This window comes from Drosophila sechellia, chromosome 3L (genome assembly GCF_004382195.2).
Source record: "Drosophila sechellia strain sech25 chromosome 3L, ASM438219v1, whole genome shotgun sequence".
NCBI classification, from domain to species: domain Eukaryota; kingdom Metazoa; phylum Arthropoda; class Insecta; order Diptera; family Drosophilidae; genus Drosophila; species Drosophila sechellia.
The window spans coordinates 67,391-85,890 of NC_045951.1; the positions used below are offsets into that span (position 1 = coordinate 67,391).

General features: G+C 39.9%; 1 protein-coding gene and 3 long non-coding RNA genes across 15 annotated transcripts; 1 reads left to right on the forward strand and 3 right to left on the reverse strand.

Annotated features, from left to right (window-relative positions):
- Window positions 1–1,312: 1,312 nt before the first annotated feature.
- On the reverse strand, window positions 1,313–1,955 carry LOC116801216. Its single transcript, XR_004361855.1, has 3 exons — window positions 1,472–1,955; window positions 1,389–1,414; window positions 1,313–1,330 (listed from the first exon to the last, which is right to left on the reverse strand). It is a non-coding gene; the product is annotated as an uncharacterized LOC116801216 (long non-coding RNA).
- A 1,508-nt stretch (window positions 1,956–3,463) lies between these two features.
- On the reverse strand, window positions 3,464–4,589 carry LOC116801185. Of its 4 annotated transcripts, XR_004361822.1 has the most exons (4): window positions 4,404–4,589; window positions 3,900–4,348; window positions 3,714–3,762; window positions 3,464–3,659 (listed from the first exon to the last, which is right to left on the reverse strand). It is a non-coding gene; the product is annotated as an uncharacterized LOC116801185 (long non-coding RNA). The 4 variants fall into 4 exon arrangements; XR_004361821.1 differs by having other exon boundaries at window positions 3,464–4,026; window positions 4,087–4,348; XR_004361820.1 differs by having other exon boundaries at window positions 3,714–4,348.
- Window positions 4,590–9,978: 5,389 nt separating this feature from the next.
- LOC116801183 lies at window positions 9,979–11,395 on the reverse strand. Of its 3 annotated transcripts, XR_004361816.1 has the most exons (7): window positions 11,369–11,395; window positions 11,017–11,298; window positions 10,804–10,947; window positions 10,686–10,740; window positions 10,424–10,624; window positions 10,237–10,320; window positions 9,979–10,174 (listed from the first exon to the last, which is right to left on the reverse strand). It is a non-coding gene; the product is annotated as an uncharacterized LOC116801183 (long non-coding RNA). The 3 variants fall into 3 exon arrangements; XR_004361817.1 differs by lacking the exon at window positions 11,369–11,395 and having other exon boundaries at window positions 9,979–10,166; window positions 11,017–11,317; XR_004361815.1 differs by lacking the exon at window positions 11,369–11,395 and having other exon boundaries at window positions 11,017–11,317.
- A 1,158-nt stretch (window positions 11,396–12,553) lies between these two features.
- Window positions 12,554–16,892, forward strand: LOC116800959. 7 transcript variants are annotated; one of them, XM_032717867.1, is made up of 4 exons: window positions 14,358–14,762; window positions 14,822–14,905; window positions 16,207–16,366; window positions 16,405–16,892. In XM_032717867.1, the coding sequence occupies exons 1-4, from the start codon at window positions 14,373–14,375 to the stop codon at window positions 16,866–16,868; spliced, it is 1,098 nt and encodes a 365-aa protein (XP_032573758.1). In that variant the 5' UTR covers window positions 14,358–14,372; the 3' UTR covers window positions 16,869–16,892. The 7 variants fall into 7 exon arrangements, 6 of the variants coding, with proteins under 6 accessions (XP_032573758.1, XP_032573760.1, XP_032573759.1 ...); XM_032717869.1 differs by having other exon boundaries at window positions 14,358–14,591; XM_032717868.1 differs by having other exon boundaries at window positions 16,430–16,772.
- The last annotated feature ends 1,608 nt before the right edge of the window (window positions 16,893–18,500 follow it).

Here is an 18,500-nt window from a genome sequence, read left to right on the forward strand (position 1 = left end):
GCCAAAATGCAACAAAACTTACCTGTGATGACTCCTGAGGCTCTCTGCGACGCGGTGCTCCTGTCCTTCTGATGGGGGTACCTGAAAAGAAACAAATAAAACAATGTTAGTCTAAAATTTTAATGTTTATTGCAAAATAATTTCATTTTAAAAATGTAAACAAACATGCAAGCTGATAATGTTACCAATCATGTCAATGTCTGAAATCCTTGCCTACAAAATACTAACTTAAAATTAATACTAACTAACTATGTCCAAGCCCCAAAAACTCACCCCATGCTATGTTAAACTCAAAAATTCAAATTATTGTACCTACATATTGCATTTATTGTAATCAAAGGCAAAATAAAGTTGTGGATGCGGAACAGAATTCATTCTGTCTCCGTACCTCCACCTACAAAGTTAAAAGGATGCGGAACAGAAGTCATTCTGTCTCCGTACCTCCACCAGTAAAGTTGAAAACTGCATTAATAAGGATCACTAGCGCGGAGCTGACATCACTTTTAAAAGCTTCAAAATCCGTCCCCAAATTGCATCATTTTCCTCAGTATCTTATGCCCAATTATCTTCCGATAACCTGTAAAGAAATGAAAATCAATAAGAATATGATGCGTAATTAATAAAGGACACACAGAAAAACTTAAAACTTGCCAGGCAAACAAGCAGATACAGATATGCGATTCCATCATCCTGACGCCACGCACGCAAATCCTTCAACGCAACCGACAACAAGAGACTGGCACCACAAAAGCAAAATAAATCGCCAATTTTCGCGATTATAAACACAAAAAGTTGACAATTTTATGATGCCGTCTCCATCTCCTGACGCCATTGCACAAATAAGGACCACTTGCGTGGCACAGATGCCACATCAATATGCTGCAAAATTTGTCCTCAAATTGTATATTTCTCCTCAGTTCTGCATCATCGACGAATTCTCTCTTAACCTGTAATAAAAGGAAAATAAATACGAATGTATACAAAAATTACTCAAGGACAATTAAATAATAACAAACCGGACAGAAAAGGTAGCTGACGCTAGTTGACGGCTCCATCCTGCTGACGACAAGCACACAGCTCCAGCTTCAAAGACCTCAACTATTGAAATAAGGGAACACAAGCTATTACTGGGAAAAATATTTTTATAATATAATACTTATCTAATTGACAATTTGAAGACTCCAAAATCGCGGCATTCCAGCTGCAATAACACAATAACAAGGGCCTCAAATTTAGCCCTTACAAAACGTACCTGAAAAGCAAAAAAAAAATCAACGCAATTATTAAAGCAACACAATACTTACCCCAGACTAGCTTGCTCCTCAAGTACCTGAAAAATAATAATAAACGCAACTATATAAACAAATATACATCAATATAAGACTTACCTTAAATTAAATTCCACTCAACGTACCTGAAACAACATAAATTTATGCAATCATAAAAAACAAATAGCATATATAATACTTACCAAATACTATTTTTGCATTCACTTCCATGGCTATTCCGTTGCGGCGGCCCTCTGCAACAAATCTCGAACCGGCGGCCCCAAGCTGCCAATCCTGACGCTATGGCCACAAGACGCGGCGCACCTGGCTTCTCTCGGTGACAGACCGAGCTACAATCCGCACTGACGACTTCTCTGCCACAACAAGACGAACAGCAGCTCTATAAATACGCAATGACAGCTGCGCGGGATTCATCTTGCCACTGACGATAACCAAATGACGGCTGCGCTGGATGTTGCAACCAAGAACAAAGCACCTGCTACGCCGGCCGGACACACTTATTGCAAGTGGCCCACTCTCAGCGACCGCAACAGATTACAGCCAACTTACAACAAAAACTCACCTGTAATGACAACTAATGCTCCTCAGCGACTCGATGCTTCCGTCCTTCTGGCGGGAGTACCTGAAAAGAAACAAATTGTATAATGTTAGTCTCTAATTTCAATGTTTTTTGTAAAATCACTACAATTTATTAATGTAAACAAAACATGCAAGACGATAATGTAACCAGTCCATGTCTCTGTCTATAATCTAAAGCCTACGAAAAAAAATACTAACTTATTATTAAATACTAACTATGTCCAAGCCCCAAACTCACCTCATGCAATGTTAAACTCTAAATTCAAATAATTGTACCTACATATTGCATAAAATGTAATCAAAGGCAAAATAAATTTGTGGATGCGGAACGGAATTCATTCTGTCTCCGTACCTCCACCTACAAAGTAAAAAAAAAAAAAAAAAAAAGTCTCCAGCTACACTACCAGGGCAACTGAAGGGAACGGGGTCAGGATTCAGGCCAAGGACATGACCGCCTACCACAAAATCAAAGATGTCCTTACAGCAAACGGCTTTCCCCTATTCACCAACCAGCCAAAGTTCGAGAGGGGCTTCCGAGTAGTAATCAGACATCTCCACCACTCCACTCCATGTTCGTGGATTGTTGATGAGTTGCTGAAGCTCGGATTCTCAGCGCGCTTCGTCAGAAATATGACGAATCCGGCTACAGGTGGTCCCATGCGAATGTTTGAAGTGGAGATCGTCATGGCCAAGGACGGCAGTCATGACAAAATCATCTCACTCAAACAAATCGGCGGGCAAAAGGTGGATATCGAAAGAAAAAACAGGACACGGGAGCCGGTCCAATGCCACAGATGCCAGGGCTACAGGCACGCCAAAAACTCATGCATGAGACCACCAAGATGCATGAAATGCGCCGGCGATCACCTGTCAACCGTTTGCACCAAGCCAAGAACCACCCCTGCTACCTGCGTCAACTGCTCTGGAGAGCACATTAGTGCATACAAGGGATGCCCCGTTTACAAGGCCGAAAAACAAAAGCTTGCGGCAAACAACATTGACACAAATAAAATACGAACAATTAAAGACGCAACCAATAACTTTTATAGACGTCAAGGCCCTCCCCCACGCAACAACACCCCACGGCTGCCACACAGCTCAGCAATCCTGAGCAAATCAATTGCTGAAGCACGCCAGGAGGCTGCCAGAAAGTCGGTGTTTAATCCTTTCCGACAAAATATGAATGACAGAAGGCCACGTTTTTCCTCCCATGACACTGCCATTCAGACGCGGCTGAATAAATGGCGACGAAACACTAACAAGATACCCAAAAAGGGTAGGACAACTTCAAAAAACAATGCAAAGCCAAGAATAGTACCCAAGACAAGCAACCCAGCGCAAAGACACCTAGAAAATTATCAGGACATGCTCCGAAAACAAAGGAGCGAAGAAAATGACCAGGAACCTGAAAAAGGTACTCCAAACCCCATACATTTTAGCAACGACAGCCCTCCTACCACCAGCAGGGCTGCTAGAGCCAGCTTCAAGTCAAGACTCATAGATGAAGCCATGCAATCGCCAAGGAACTCCAATCCTAACTCACAAAAAGGCTTCTCGGACGACCACACTTCAAACCTAGCAAAAAGAGTCGACAATTTAGAGAAGAAAATTGACAGTTTATTGGCCTTAATCATACAAGGAAGAGATTACAATCTTGACATGGAAACATCCATTTAAACCCACATCTCTTTATATCTATTCTAACGACATCTATATCCGATGAAAAGCGCACGTCAGTCTGCTCCCAAACTCATGCAAGGTCATCACCTTCCTCGACCCAGCCTAACTTTCCTGGAATATAAATTCAATTAGATAATCGCAATAAAACATAAACAATACTCTCACCTCAACGCATCCGGATGAACAAGCCTAAGACAACGCACTCTAGCTGAACCTGACGAAACGATGCGGGGAAAATCAACCAGGACATAATCGACGAATCGGTAGATCGATATGAAAAGGATTAGTGTGGCAGAAACATGATGAATAAGAGGCGACTCGCCGCAGCAATTTATGCACAACGTCACTTACCTGAATCTTCTTGCCACACAGTCCCTGGTAGTATCTCTTATCACCGATACAACCTACTTGCATGCTGCGCTGCAATAGACGGGCCGATCCCAGAACGACGAGCGCCTACATTAATTGACGCTAAAACCTGAAAACAAAACAATTAACCAATAAAAAATTAAACAAAACAATCAAATATTGCTCTTACCTCCTTGACCACAGCCTAATGGTGATCCAATGCAACCTACAAGAAGAGGCGGTCTCCACAATAGAAAAACAAAACCGGCAGCTATCGCGATTATAAACCCAAAAAATTGACAACTTTACGACGCCGTCTCCACCTCTTGATGCCACTGCACGTTTAAGGATCACTAGCGCGGAGCTGACACCATTTTTTAAAAAGTCTCAAAATCCGTCTCTAAAATGCATAATTTTCCGCAGTATGGTACGTTCAATTATTTTCAGATAACCTGTAAAGAAAGGAAAATCAATAAGAATATGATGCAAAATTAATAAAGGACTCACAGAAAAACGTAAAACTTGCGAGGTAAACAAGCAGATACAGATATGCGATTCCATCATCCTGACGCCACGCACGTAAATCCTTCAACGCAACCGACAACAAGAGACAGGCACCGCAAAAGCAAAATAAAATCGCCAATTTTCGCGATTATAAACACAAAAAGTTGACAATTTTATGATGCCGTCTCCATCTCCTGACGCCATTGCACAAATAAGGATCATTTGCGTGGCACAGATGCCACATCAATATGCTGAAAAATTTGTCCTTAAATTGTATATTTCTCCTCAGTTTTGTATCCTCGACTAATTCTCTCCTAACCTGCAATGAAAGGAAAATAAATAAGAATGCGATACAAAAATTACTCAAGGACACAGAAATAATAACAAACCGGACAGACAAAGTAGCAGAGGCTAGTGAACGGCTCCATCCTGCTGACGACAAGCACGCAGCTCCAGCTTCTAGGACTCCAACTATTGAAACAAGGGAACACAAGCTATTACTGGGATAAATATATTTATAATATAATACTTATCTAATTGACAACTTGATGACTCCAAAACCGTGGCATTCCAGCTGCAATTTGCACAATAACAAAGATCATCCAAGTCAGCTCCTACAAAACGTACCTGAAAAGCAAAAACAAAATCAACGCAATTATAAAAGCTACTCAATACTCACCCCAGACAAGCTTCCTTTAAGTACCTGAAAAACAATAATAAACGCAATTATATAAACATTTATACCCAAATATAATACTTACCTTAAATTAAAATCCACTCAACGTACCTGAAAAAACAAAAATTAATGCAATCATAAAAAACTGATAACATATATAATACTTACCAAACACTATTTTTGCATCCATTTCCATGCCTATTTCTTCGCGGCGGCCCTCTGCAACAAATCTCGAACCGGCGGCCCCAAGCTGCCACACCTGGCGACAGGGCCACAAGATGCGGCGCACCTGGCTTCTCTCGGTGATAGACCGAGCCACAATCCTCTCTGACGACTTCTTTGCCACGAGACGACTCCTCCACCATATAGCCAGCAGCTCTCAAAAAATGCAATGACAGCTGCGTGGGGCAACACATCGCAACTCCTCTTCCTGATGAACGGCAATTCTATCTGCAACATACTCAAACAATTGCATAAAACTGCCACTGACGATACAATTGATACTCACCAAATGACGGCGGCGAGGGATGCTGAAACCGAGAACAAATCACCTGCAACTCCGGCCGGACACACTTGTTGCCAGCGGCCCACTTCCAACGGCCGCAATAGACGACTGCCAAAATGCAACAAAAACTCACCTGTAATGACTCCTAAGGCTCCACAGCGACTCGATGCTTCCGTCCTTCTGGCGGGGGTATCTGAAAAGAAACAAATTATACAATGTTAGTCCTAAATTTCAATGTTTTTCGTAAAATCATTACATTTTATTAATGTAAACAAAACATGCAAGACGATAATGTAACCAGTCCATGTCTTTGACTATAATCTAAAGCCTACAAAAAAAAATACTAACTTAACATTAAATACTAACTATGTCCAAGCCCCAAACTCACCCCATGCAATGTAAAATTCGAAATTTCAAATAATTGTTCTATATATTACACACACTGTAATCAAAGGCAAAATAAATTGTGGATGCGGAACAGAACTCATTCTGTCTCCGTACCTCCACCAGTAAAACGGCCCCAAGCAACCAATCCTGAAGCTATGGCCACAAGACGCGACGCACCTGGCTTCCTTCGCTCAATAAAAACGCAATGACGGCTGCGCTGGACAACTCTTCGCAACTCTTCCCGACGACCGGCAATATGCATCTACAATACAAACAAACTCATTAAACAATTGCATAAAGCTGCCATTGACGATATAATCGGATCTTCACCAAACGACGGCTGCGTGGGATGACGCAGCTGAGAACAAATCACCTGCAACTTGTTGCAAGTTGCCCACTTCCAGCGGCCTCAACAGACCACCGCCAAAATGCAACAAAACTTACCTGTGATGACTCCTGAGGCTCTCTGCGACGCGGTGCTCCTGTCCTTCTGATGGGGGTACCTGAAAAGAAATAAACAAAACAATGTTAGTCTAAAATTTTAATGTTTATTGCAAAATAATTTCATTTCAAAAATGTAAACAAACATGCAAGCTGATAATGTCACCAATCATATCAATGTCTGAAATCCTTGCCTACAAAATACTAACTTAAAATTAATACTAACTATGTCCAAGCCCCAAACTCACCCCATGCTATGTTAAACTCAAAAATTCAAATTATTGTACCTACATATTGCATTTATTGTAATCAAAGGCAAAATAAAGTTGTGGATGCGGAACAGAATTCATTCTGTCTCCGTACCTCCACCTACAAAGTTAAAATCATTCTGTCTCCGTACCTCCACCTACAAAGTTAAAAAAAAATAATAAGGGGAAAATTAAATAAAATAATTTAAATAAACAAATAAAATAAATTAAATAAATAAATCAATAAACAATTAAATTAAATTTATTTAATTAAAACAAACGCGCTTCGCTTGCCTATTACTTTCACGCGCAAACTTAAATTCGTTCGTCAATAGACAAATTAATTGTTATAAATTGTCTTCCGGCCGCAAAGTAATAAACCGCGACAACAATTAACATTGAGTGGTCTAAAGAAAACGAATAAATAAACAGTAATTGTGCAACCGCGAAAAAACCGCGAAAAGACGCCGCCCCAACCAAAGGAAACCAGGAGAAGAAAAGCAGAGAGAAAGGAAGAAATTACACTTGGAGAAATTTTAAAAGAGAAGGAGGAGTTCCAAAGCAAAGAAACGAAAAACCGGAGAACACATTAAATCAAAAATCAAGGGTATTTATACCACCACAACTATCGCAATATTTTTATTTTTTATTAAAAATTATATATATTAATAAAAAAAAAATAAACATGTCCAGCTCTGACCACCTTTTCTCTGAAGACGAGGTGCTTTCAATTACCTCTAGCGAGCGATCTTCCCCTATTCACGTAAATATTTCGCCTATGTCTCACGGGTCTGGCAATTCCCTGGTTAAAACGACCAATATTAACCAGAAGAAATTGCCTTTAAAACAAAAGAAAAGCCCAATTAACTCTTCTTGGGTAGCCATGAATTTCTTTAATTCCCTTTCTCTAAATATGAAAGAGAATATAAATGCCAAAAATGCCCAAAGAGACCCCCTCTCGATCACCAATACTGCTGCAGTCAATGTTGGCGCCAAAAGCAGCATCTCGAAGGGGAAATCGCCGTCTTCTCCTTCATTCTCTTCACAAATACACAAAAGAAATTCACTCCCCACAATGACTCAAACAAATACAGCCGCACACACAAACACCGACGCTACTCAAAGAGAGTTTTTATCCACCACAGCGACCAGCACTAATGCAGCCACAGCCACTAATACGGACACAGAATTTTCCCCTCCTTCTATTACACACACACAAATAAATAAAGCTACCAAAACTAATTTAGAAAGCTGCTCTAGACCTTCCGCGCTTGCCAATTCAGAAACTCAACTCAACAAAGCCAATGATATTGACAGTGGGGAAATTGCTTCCCCACTTATACAAATTAACGAAAGCAAGCAGGAGGAAAAACCAAGTACAACTGCCAAAGCTTTCTGGTCAATTTTTAACCCTAAGCCGGACACTTCTAAACTCAGCCTAAGCATGAAACCCACCACTCGCTCCATAAATACTGGGAAAAGAAGCATTTCCCCTCACCAAAGGAGTGCTTCTTTACGCCCTGATGCTCAGGGAGATTTAAAAATAAAATTACCCAACAATAGATCCATGCCCACTGTGGGGAATTTAGCAACAGCTCGCACCCTTAGTCGGCCTGCTGCCAAGCGGGACTTATTTAAATCACCGTCCAAGAGCCCAGACGAGCAGCCCATGAGTTTCTCGGAAGTGGTTGCTGGAACAGGTCCAATCTTTGTGGCACCTTCAGTTCCGGCTCCAACTACGAAAACCCCGGCCAAGAGGACTAATGACGATCTGGACTGCTCCAGTTTTAAGACGCCAAATAAACGACTATGCGTGACCACCAATTTCAAGTCTCCCAGCATTTTCCCACCCCTCACCACACCCGTTTTCCAAAGCAAGGCAGCCAAATCTGTATATGAGGAAGCCAAAACCAGGAATCGACCCTCAAACCAGCCGTTACCCTGCAGCACCAATGCTCCTGCACGCAGCGCAACGACGGCACCCCCTCAAAATACAGATGCTGAGCTGCCACCTTGGAAACTTGTGCCACTAAGCTGCAGAGCGCCACCCATACTCGTTGACGACGTCAAAGAAATTGTCCCGCTCCTGGAAAAGCTAAACTATACAGCAGGAGTCTCCAGCTACACTACCAGGGCAACTGAAGGGAACGGGGTCAGGATCCAGGCCAAGGACATGACCGCCTACCACAAAATCAAAGATGTCCTTATTGCAAACGGCTTTCCCCTATTCACCAACCAGCCAAAGTCCGAGAGGGGCTTCCGAGTTGTAATCAGACATCTCCACAACTCCACTCCATGCTCGTGGATTGTCAAGGAGTTGCTGACGCTCGGATTCACAGCTCGCTTCGTCAGAAATATGACGAACCCGGCTACAGGTGGGCCCATGCGCATGTTTGAAGTTGAGATCGTCATGGCCAAGGACGGCAGTCATGACAAAATTATCTCACTCAAACAAATCGGTGGGCAAAGAGTGGATATTGAAAGGAAAAACAGGACACGGGAGCCGGTCCAGTGCTACAGATGCCAGGGCTTCAGGCATGCCAAGAACTCATGCATGAGGCCTCCAAGATGCATGAAATGCGCTGGCGACCACCTGTCATCCTGTTGCACCAAGCCAAGAACCACCCCTGCTACCTGCATCAACTGCTCTGGAGAGCACATTAGTGCATACAAGGGATGTCCTGTTTACAAGGCTGAAAAACAAAAGCTTGCGGCAAACAACATTGACACAAATAAAATACGCATAATTAAAGACGCAACCAACAACTTTTATAGACGTCAAGGCCCTCCTCCACGCAATAACACCCCTCGGCTGCCACACAGCTCAGCAATCCTGAACAGATCAATCGCTGAAGCCCGCCAGGAAGCAGCCAGAAAGTCGATGCTAAATCCATTCCGACAGAATATGAATGACAGAAGGCCACGTTTTTCCTCCCATGACACTGCCATTCAGACGCGGCTGAATAAATGGCGCCGAAACACTAATAAGTTTCCCAAAAAGGGTAGGATAACTTCAAAAAACAATGCAAAGCCAAGAATGGCACCCAAGACAAGCAACCCAGCGCAAAGACATCTGGAAAATTACCAGGACATGCTCCGAAAACAAAGGAGTGAAGAAAACGACCAGGAACCTGAAAAAGGTACTTCAAATCCCATGCAAGTTAGAAATGACAGCCCTCCTACCACCAGCAGAGCTGCTAGAGCTAGCTTCAAGCCAAGATTTATAGATGAAGCCACGCCATCGCCAATAAACTACAATCCTAACTCGCAAAAAGGCTTCTTGGACGACCACACAACAAACTTAGCAAATAGAGTCGACAATTTAGAGAAGAAAATTGACAGTTTATTGGCCTTAATCATACAAGGAAGAGTTAACAATCCTGACATGGAAACTTCCAATTAATCCTACATTTACTTATACTTATTCTAACAACATCTATATCCGATGGAAAAGCGCACGTCAGTCTGCTCCCAAACTCTTGCTCGGTCATCTCCTTCCTCGACACAGCCTAATTTCCTTAGAATACAAATTCAATTAGATAATGGAATTAAAATATAATCAATATAATCAATACTCACACCTCAAAGCATCCGGATAATCAAGCTTACGAAAACGCACTCCAGCTGATACTGATGAAAGATACGGAAAAATACAACCAAGTCCTATAAGATGAAGCGGTAGATCGATACGAAAAGGATTAGTGTGGCAGAAACATGATGAATAAAAGGCGACTCGCTGCAGCAATTTATGCACAACGTCACTTACCTGAACCTCCTTGCCACACGGTCCCGATTAGTATCCCTTATCTCCGATGCAATCCACTTGCAATGCTGCACTGCAATAGACGGGCCATATAAGCTGCCTACGCTTCGTTCAGGGCTCTCAGCGCGGAGCTGCAAAATCTATCCTTTCCACTACTCTTAAATTCTCTCAGATCGACGAGCGCCTACATTAGAGACGCTAAACCTGAAAACAAAACAATTAACCAATAAGAAAATTAACAAAGACAATCAAATAAAGCACTTACCTCAATAAACACAGCCAACTGGTGATCCAAAGCAACCAACAAGAGAAGACGAGCCCTGCAAAGAAAAACAAAATCACCATATTTTGTGATTATAAACACAAAAATTTGACAATCTTACAACGCCGTCTCCACCTCCTGATGCCACTGCACTAACAAGGATCATTATCCCGGAGCTGACATCAAATTAAAAAGAATTAAAATCCGTCTCCAAATTGTATAATTTCCACAATTCCGTTTTTTTTTCCAATGAATTCCTGAGAATCTATAATGAAAGGAAAATTAATAATAATATAATAATAAATTAATCAAGGACACACAGGAAATTACAAACCTGACAGGCAAACCAGCAGACACAAAAATACGACCTCATCCTGCCGATGACGCGCACGCAAACCAGGAGACGGGCCCCGTCAAAGCAAAACAAAATCGCCAACATTTGCGATTATAGATACAAAAATCTGACAATTTTATGATGCCGTCTCCTCCTCCTGACGCCAATGCTTTAATAAAGATCATTTGCGTGGCGCAGATGCCACACCCTTACGCTGCAAAACTTGTCCTCAAATTGTATATTTCTCCCCTGTCCTGCATCATCGACGAATTCTCTCCTAACCTGCAATGAAAGGAAAATAAATAAGAATGCGATATAAAAACTACTCAAGGACACATAAATAATAACAAACCGGACAAACAAAGTAGCAGACGATAACAGACGGCCCCATCCTGCTGACGTCAAGCACGCAGCTCCAGCTTCCAAGACTTCAACTATTGAAAAAAGGGAACACAAGCTATTACTGGGAAATATATATTTATAATATAATACTTATCTAATTGCAAACTTGATGACTCCAAAATCGTGGCTTTCCAGCTGCAATAACACAATGACAAGGGCCTCCAATTTAGCCCATACAAAACGTACCTGAAAAGCAAATAAATCAACGCAATTATAAAAGCAATCAAATACTCACCCCAGACTAGCTTCCTCTTTAAGTACCTGAAAAACAATAATAAACGCAACTATATAAACAAATATACACCAATATAATACTTACCTTAAATTAAATTCCACTCAATGTACCTGAAACAACAAAAATTAATGCAATCATAATTAACAAATAGCATATATAATACTTACCAAATTCTATTTTTACATCCATTTCCATGGCAATCTCGTTGCGGCGGCTCTCTGCAACAAATCTCGAACTGGCGGCCCCAAGCAACCAATCCTGAAGCTATGGCCACAAGACGCGACGCACCTGGCTTCCTTCGCTCAATAAAAACGCAATGACGGCTGCGCTGGACAACTCTTCGCAACTCTTCCCGACGACCGGCAATATGCATCTACAATACAAACAAACTCATTAAACAATTGCATAAAGCTGCCATTGACGATATAATCGGATCTTCACCAAACGACGGCTGCGTGGGATGACGCAGCTGAGAACAAATCACCTGCAACTTGTTGCAAGTTGCCCACTTCCAGCGGCCTCAACAGACCACCGCCAAAATGCAACAAAACTTACCTGTGATGACTCCTGAGGCTCTCTGCGACGCGGTGCTCCTGTCCTTCTGATGGGGGTACCTGAAAAGAAATAAACAAAACAATGTTAGTCTAAAATTTTAATGTTTATTGCAAAATAATTTCATTTCAAAAATGTAAACAAACATGCAAGCTGATAATGTCACCAATCATATCAATGTCTGAAATCCTTGCCTACAAAATACTAACTTAAAATTAATACTAACTATGTCCAAGCCCCAAACTCACCCCATGCTATGTTAAACTCAAAAATTCAAATTATTGTACCTACATATTGCATTTATTGTAATCAAAGGCAAAATAAAGTTGTGGATGCGGAACAGAATTCATTCTGTCTCCGTACCTCCACCTACAAAGTTAAAAAAAAAAAAAAATAACAAACGTAATGTCAGCCAAGGAGAATCAGAAACTGAAGGAGCGATTCCAATACCATATGGAAGCTCTGATGGGTCTTACGGAGAATATGGATTGGGACAGAACCAACATGGACTTGGAACTATCTCCGACAATCAAGGAGTTGGTGGACAATCTGAAGGAACTTTCGACCGACAAAGAGTTGATCTCGGAGAGTACTTACGAAAAGCAATTGAGCAATCTACTCGCAACAGCATCTACTTCTCTGGTGTCCGAAGACTTGACGAGTATGAGTCATATCGTGATGCATTTGAAAGCTTTAAAGAAGGAGGGAAAAATAGTGTATTTAAATTCCTCATCAAACACGGAGACCACTTACACTTCGTCCACGACTGCCCATTCTCTAACAGGAGTTGCAGGTGTTTCAAGTTCCTTAATGTTAGACGAGGACATGGTAACAATGTTTCAATCAAAAAATTGCAAAGATCAGATATTGAATCTATCATCAAGTATCACTTTGAAAATGGACGGGAAGCCTTGTACGTTCAAATTGCCGGTAAGGAATACACCAAGTTATTTAGTGGATTGCAAAGTATACGACATGACGACGATTCCGCCGAATGTAGTGGAAAGTCAGGAAATGTGGAAGTATGCACTGGTGAGAACAAAATTCTACGGAAACGGAGTATTGAATTCAGCAATTCAACAGAAAACAATGAGTCTGCTGAAGGATATAACAACAACAATAAAGGCAGAGGAAGCAGGGCCACCAAAAGCCAAGCGCGTCAAGAACAAATAGAGCAAAAAATACTAGAAATTTTAACTGTTCCTCTGATAGACTTTCACAAAACAAATGCATGGTTGGAATCGAATTTCAGATTTATGAATCCAAATAGTAACGAATACAGACAGGCTATACAATATGCGAAACTACAGTTTGTAAATAAGCGGATTCGAGATTATAAATTTTTTTACAATTCGAAAATAACACAGCCGCATTGGGAGAGCTTATCACCAGACGAATTCTCGACTAGGTACTTATCGCGTAAAGACTCTTTGTCATACATGAAATACTTGCTTATAAACCACTATCATCCAAGCTCTATCAACTACAACGACAAAACAAGTGAAATTTTTATACTTGACAACCAATGGGAGGTGAATGTTTATGGTTATGTACGCAACCTTATTTCCTTTCTAGATAGGCAACGCGATAAGAGGAATACAGACTGTTATATTTCTCCTCCAAATGCTGGAAAAACTTTGTTTTTTGATTGCGTACGTGACTTTTTTATAAACACTGGAACAATGTCTCACTGGAATCGAAGCAATTCCTTTCCATTGCAAATGTGTGGTGATGTACGCTTAATATTTTGGAATGAACCTAACTACGAAGCAAGTGTTGAACGTACATTGTTGCGATTACTTGGTGGTGATGCACTGAATGCAGCACAGAAAAATCAAAACGATACTAATATTTCTAAAGTTCCAGTTATTGTAACAGCTAATCACAATCCATTTCCCAAAAGCGACGAATTTAAAGTTAGAATTCAATATCATTTTTGGCGTACATGCTCTTTATTAAAAAATATAAGTGGAAAAAAGTTCCATCCACTCGCTTTTTTGGATTTGATTACTGAAACTGAAAATTATTACGAGTTAGATTTACTAAACTACATGGAAAAGTACGACGATACTGACCATGCATCTGAACAATAAATATGTACTTGTATACACACATATATAAATAAAGGTGATTGGGAAAAATACTCAGTATTGTTTTGACTTTCAATATGAATGCTTGGATTCCAAAGTATAAGTATTTAGGTGCTGGAAATAAACTGCACAATGGAAAACCGTATAACAGAACCGACGCAATTGCCGAGCAGCACGATTGGGCATACGAGCGTGCCCGAACGCCAAACGATATATATAAGGCAGACGCTGAGGCCATCAACCAGTTCTCTGAAGAATTTCAACGAAGTCGCACGCTTGGAGCTTTAGCCGGTGAAGTAGGTCTCTCTATAAAAAGTACAGTCGACAAGTTAGCTGGCAAACCAGTTTATCCAGATTTACCAGGTACGAAATGCCGTCCCAACCAGAGTCTGTTATATCAAAACCAGTTAAAAGACAATGGAATGGAAAAAAGTTTTGGTATTTCAATAAAAATAATAAAAAGAGACGTATGTATTTTCAGATAATTCTAAAGTAAACAATACAACAACCGAATCTTCTATGGTAGGACAAGATGAAGACCTGGATCCTGTGGCTAATAGTAGCAACGCTGATGGGACTGTTGGCAGCAGAAACGTCCGTTCTACTGGAGGTAATGCATCAGCTTCAGGTGGGGGAAGTGCTGGCATGCGAGGAGTTGCACCCCTATATCAGGGCATTCGTTATAATATTCAATCGGGTGTTAGAACGTATACAAAGCAGTACCGTTTACGAATACACAATCTTGCAATTGATGCAAAAACTGTTTCCAATGGTACTGAAAGTTTTAGCGTCATTAGATATCCTTATCATGATTTGCCGGTTCACATGCTGGGCTTTTACCTCACTAAGGACGAAATATCGATGTTGATGGGACAAACTAGTGCACGAGTAAAACATGTAGGAGTTGAAGTTCACCACAAAACAGCAGTACTAACATTCGAAACTAATAGTTCGAGAACAAATATTGGAAATAACAATATAGGAGCTTATTTGTGCCATATTTCCGAAGATATAGGAGCAAAAAGATTTGGATTAACTTCAGATAATATAGCTTTGATTGAAAATACTTTTTGGGGAAATCACGCTATGAATATAACAAGTGAGGATTGGACTGAAGAACTCGGCGATTTAGGTTGTGAATTTATCACTAAAAACTACGATCACCGCTTTCACTATTATTCTCCCAAGGTCGGTTCAGAATATACACCATCTATACCTTCCTTAGAATACAATTATAATTTCTTCAATATTCATCCATTTGTAGATTATAGAGTTAATGCAAGTATGAATGAAGGTTTATTTTGTCAATATCAATATTCACCGGAGCACGGCTTAGTAGCTGGAAAATACTTAGCAGGAAAAAAGAATTTTGCAGAATCAGGAACTTATTATAGGAAAAATCCAAAAACGCTTATATCTGGACTAGAAGGTGAAGAGAGTATTCGACTACCTGTACCAGAGGCTAGTGGAGTAAATCAGGAAAATATAGACGAAAATTATCAATATTTAAGGTTACCGTTTAGGAATTATAAAGATACAGAATATTCTGGCTTACAAATTGACGATAGAGCATATCCGATGCATAGTGGTAAACAACAACCACCGCTTGTTATAGGACTTGAAAGCCTGTGGAGTTCAATTGGTAATAAAAATACTGTTGTTCCATGTCATGTAGACATAATTGTAAATACATATTGTGAAATAGAATGCGATATAGGTACTGATTATATACACCCATCAGGTGGAAAGCCCTTCATACCACATTATATTAATCCACCACTTGTTAATAATATATTTGATAAGGACGGAGACGATAATGTTGTTCTTGGTCAAGTACAATCTAAAAATTACTTATCCTCCAAAACTGCTAATAATGTACCTTTATATTATAATATGAATACTACTCTTTAGATACAAAAGTTGTACCCACAATTGTCAGAAGAAGATGTAAATAAAATATTAAATATAAATCACGTAAATAAAAGACAAGTTATCACACCAAGCGAGAAAAAGCGATGGCATGAAGCACATGCTCTAAACGATGAGATTGAGAAGCGAATACTTCAAAAAGGTAGTATACAATTGAATAGTGGTTACACAAAAATATAGTTCCTACGAATGTGTGTATCCTCAGATTCACGAACTGCGTCCAGAGTCACGAACGAAGGCGTAGTGGAATCCCTAACTTCGGAGATCAACAGATGGAAGGACGAAGTACAACACCTACGACACCTGTATTTCAGTCAACAATCGAGGACAGAAACCATGGAAAAGAAAATAGAAACTATAGAGATTCGGTTGGAAGCAGCTCTACGAGTGACGAAACGTCACCATCCAGCAAGCCACAAAGATTTCACAGAGGAAGTGCAGCGAGAAGCGATAACAAGAAGGGAACAGTCAAGACAGAGACAAAACCCACCACAGCAACAGCAATCACCTTAAGCAACTTAAATAAAATGCAAGATTTAAAAAGTTTATTGTTGGAAGAATTTATTCCTGATTTATTGAACGATATGACAGTTGATAACTTTTCAGGTATAGAAAAACCAATAAAGATTAAGCGTCGTCACTAGGTGCTAAACCATCAAGTATAAGAATATTTATAGTTTTGATAAAGTCCGGATCAATTTTGAAATTCACGTGCCAGTCGTCGGTTATAGTAATCCATCCAACATGTGGTCCTACGTGTGGTCTTTTCGGACAAATTATATTATTATGTATGTGTGGTTTCTTGTTGGTTTGTGTGGTTTGCATTTTGCTATTAAACTTTAAAATATTACAAAAAAATGTATGCGTATACATAATTAAACAAGAGAAATATTTGTAGCAGCAAGTTTTAAATTGCATAATTATTATGGGCTTCTTTAGGTGTCTACGATTGATTATATTTAATATGTTTAAGCTTTAGCTTCAGCTTTAGGTTTTAGTTTTAACATTTTATTATACGGCGGCAACACAAACATCGATAATTCAAAAAAAGTAACTAAAAATAAACGACAGAATTCGTAAGTTGCCTGTCTGTGTGCTTTTCTTTTGATTTTTTCGAAAAAAATTTGTTGCCTAAATCATATATATATATTTATGTATATTACAATGCAAGTTAACTTGGATTATGGATTGGAGTTATGAGTGTGGCAAATAGTATTAATATCTGTTGCTGTTCGTATGTGTACTGGTGTTCTCAAAGTTAATTAAATTGTATTAACATATGGTTCTGTTCGCCATATCCTATCCTGTGTGTTGGTGTTATCCGTGTGGCCGTTGTTGTGTTCCAAGTTGTTGCTGCTGCAGTTGTTTGTTGTTCATCGTATGGTTGTTGTCCGTTGTTGTTATTCATCCTACAGCAGTTGGCAGCAATGGGAGTTGGGCTTCGGCGGCTGTTTCACGTCCGTCTGACGTTGTTTTTTACGCGATGAAATATCCCTGATTAGATCATAAAATACCTAGACGCATACAAAGAATTTATTAGTATCTCATTTTGTGCAGCATTAGATCCTTATAATTATTTTTCAGGTAGTGGGGTTAAATCGTTTTTCTATAAATACAGAAATTTTGAAAAGTAGCTATAACCAAAGTAGAAAAGATCAATACGAAAGCAAACTTTAAAAAGTTACCAGGCGAACAAGGATTCCAGAAGGTGACCAACGATAAGTTGTTTTTCAGTAGACACCCGCTGCTTATTATCATCGCCTGGTATCTAAAATCGAAAGATCCAAAAATTTTGCACAAAAATGCGCATTTTGTATGCCAAATTGAGAGATTTTTCGGTTTAAATTACCAGGCGAACAAGAATTCCAGAAGGTGACCAACGATTAGTTGGTTTTCAGTAGACACCAACTACTGATTATCATCGCCTGGTATCTAAAATCGAAAGATCCAAAAATTTTGCACAAAAATGCGCATTTTGTATGCCAAATTGAGAGATTTTTCGGTTTAAATTACCAGGCGAACAAGAATTCCAGAAGGTGACCAACGATTAGTTGGTTTTCAGTAGACACCAACTACTGATTATCATCGCCTGGTATCTAAAATCGAAAAATCCAAAAATTTTGCACAAAAATGCGCATTTTGTAAGCCAAGTTGAGAGATTTTTCGGTTTAAACTACCAGGCGAACTAGAATTCCAGAAGGTGACCAACGTTAAGTTGGTTTTCAGTAGACACCCGCTACTGATTATCATCACAAAAAATTAACAAAAAAATTATA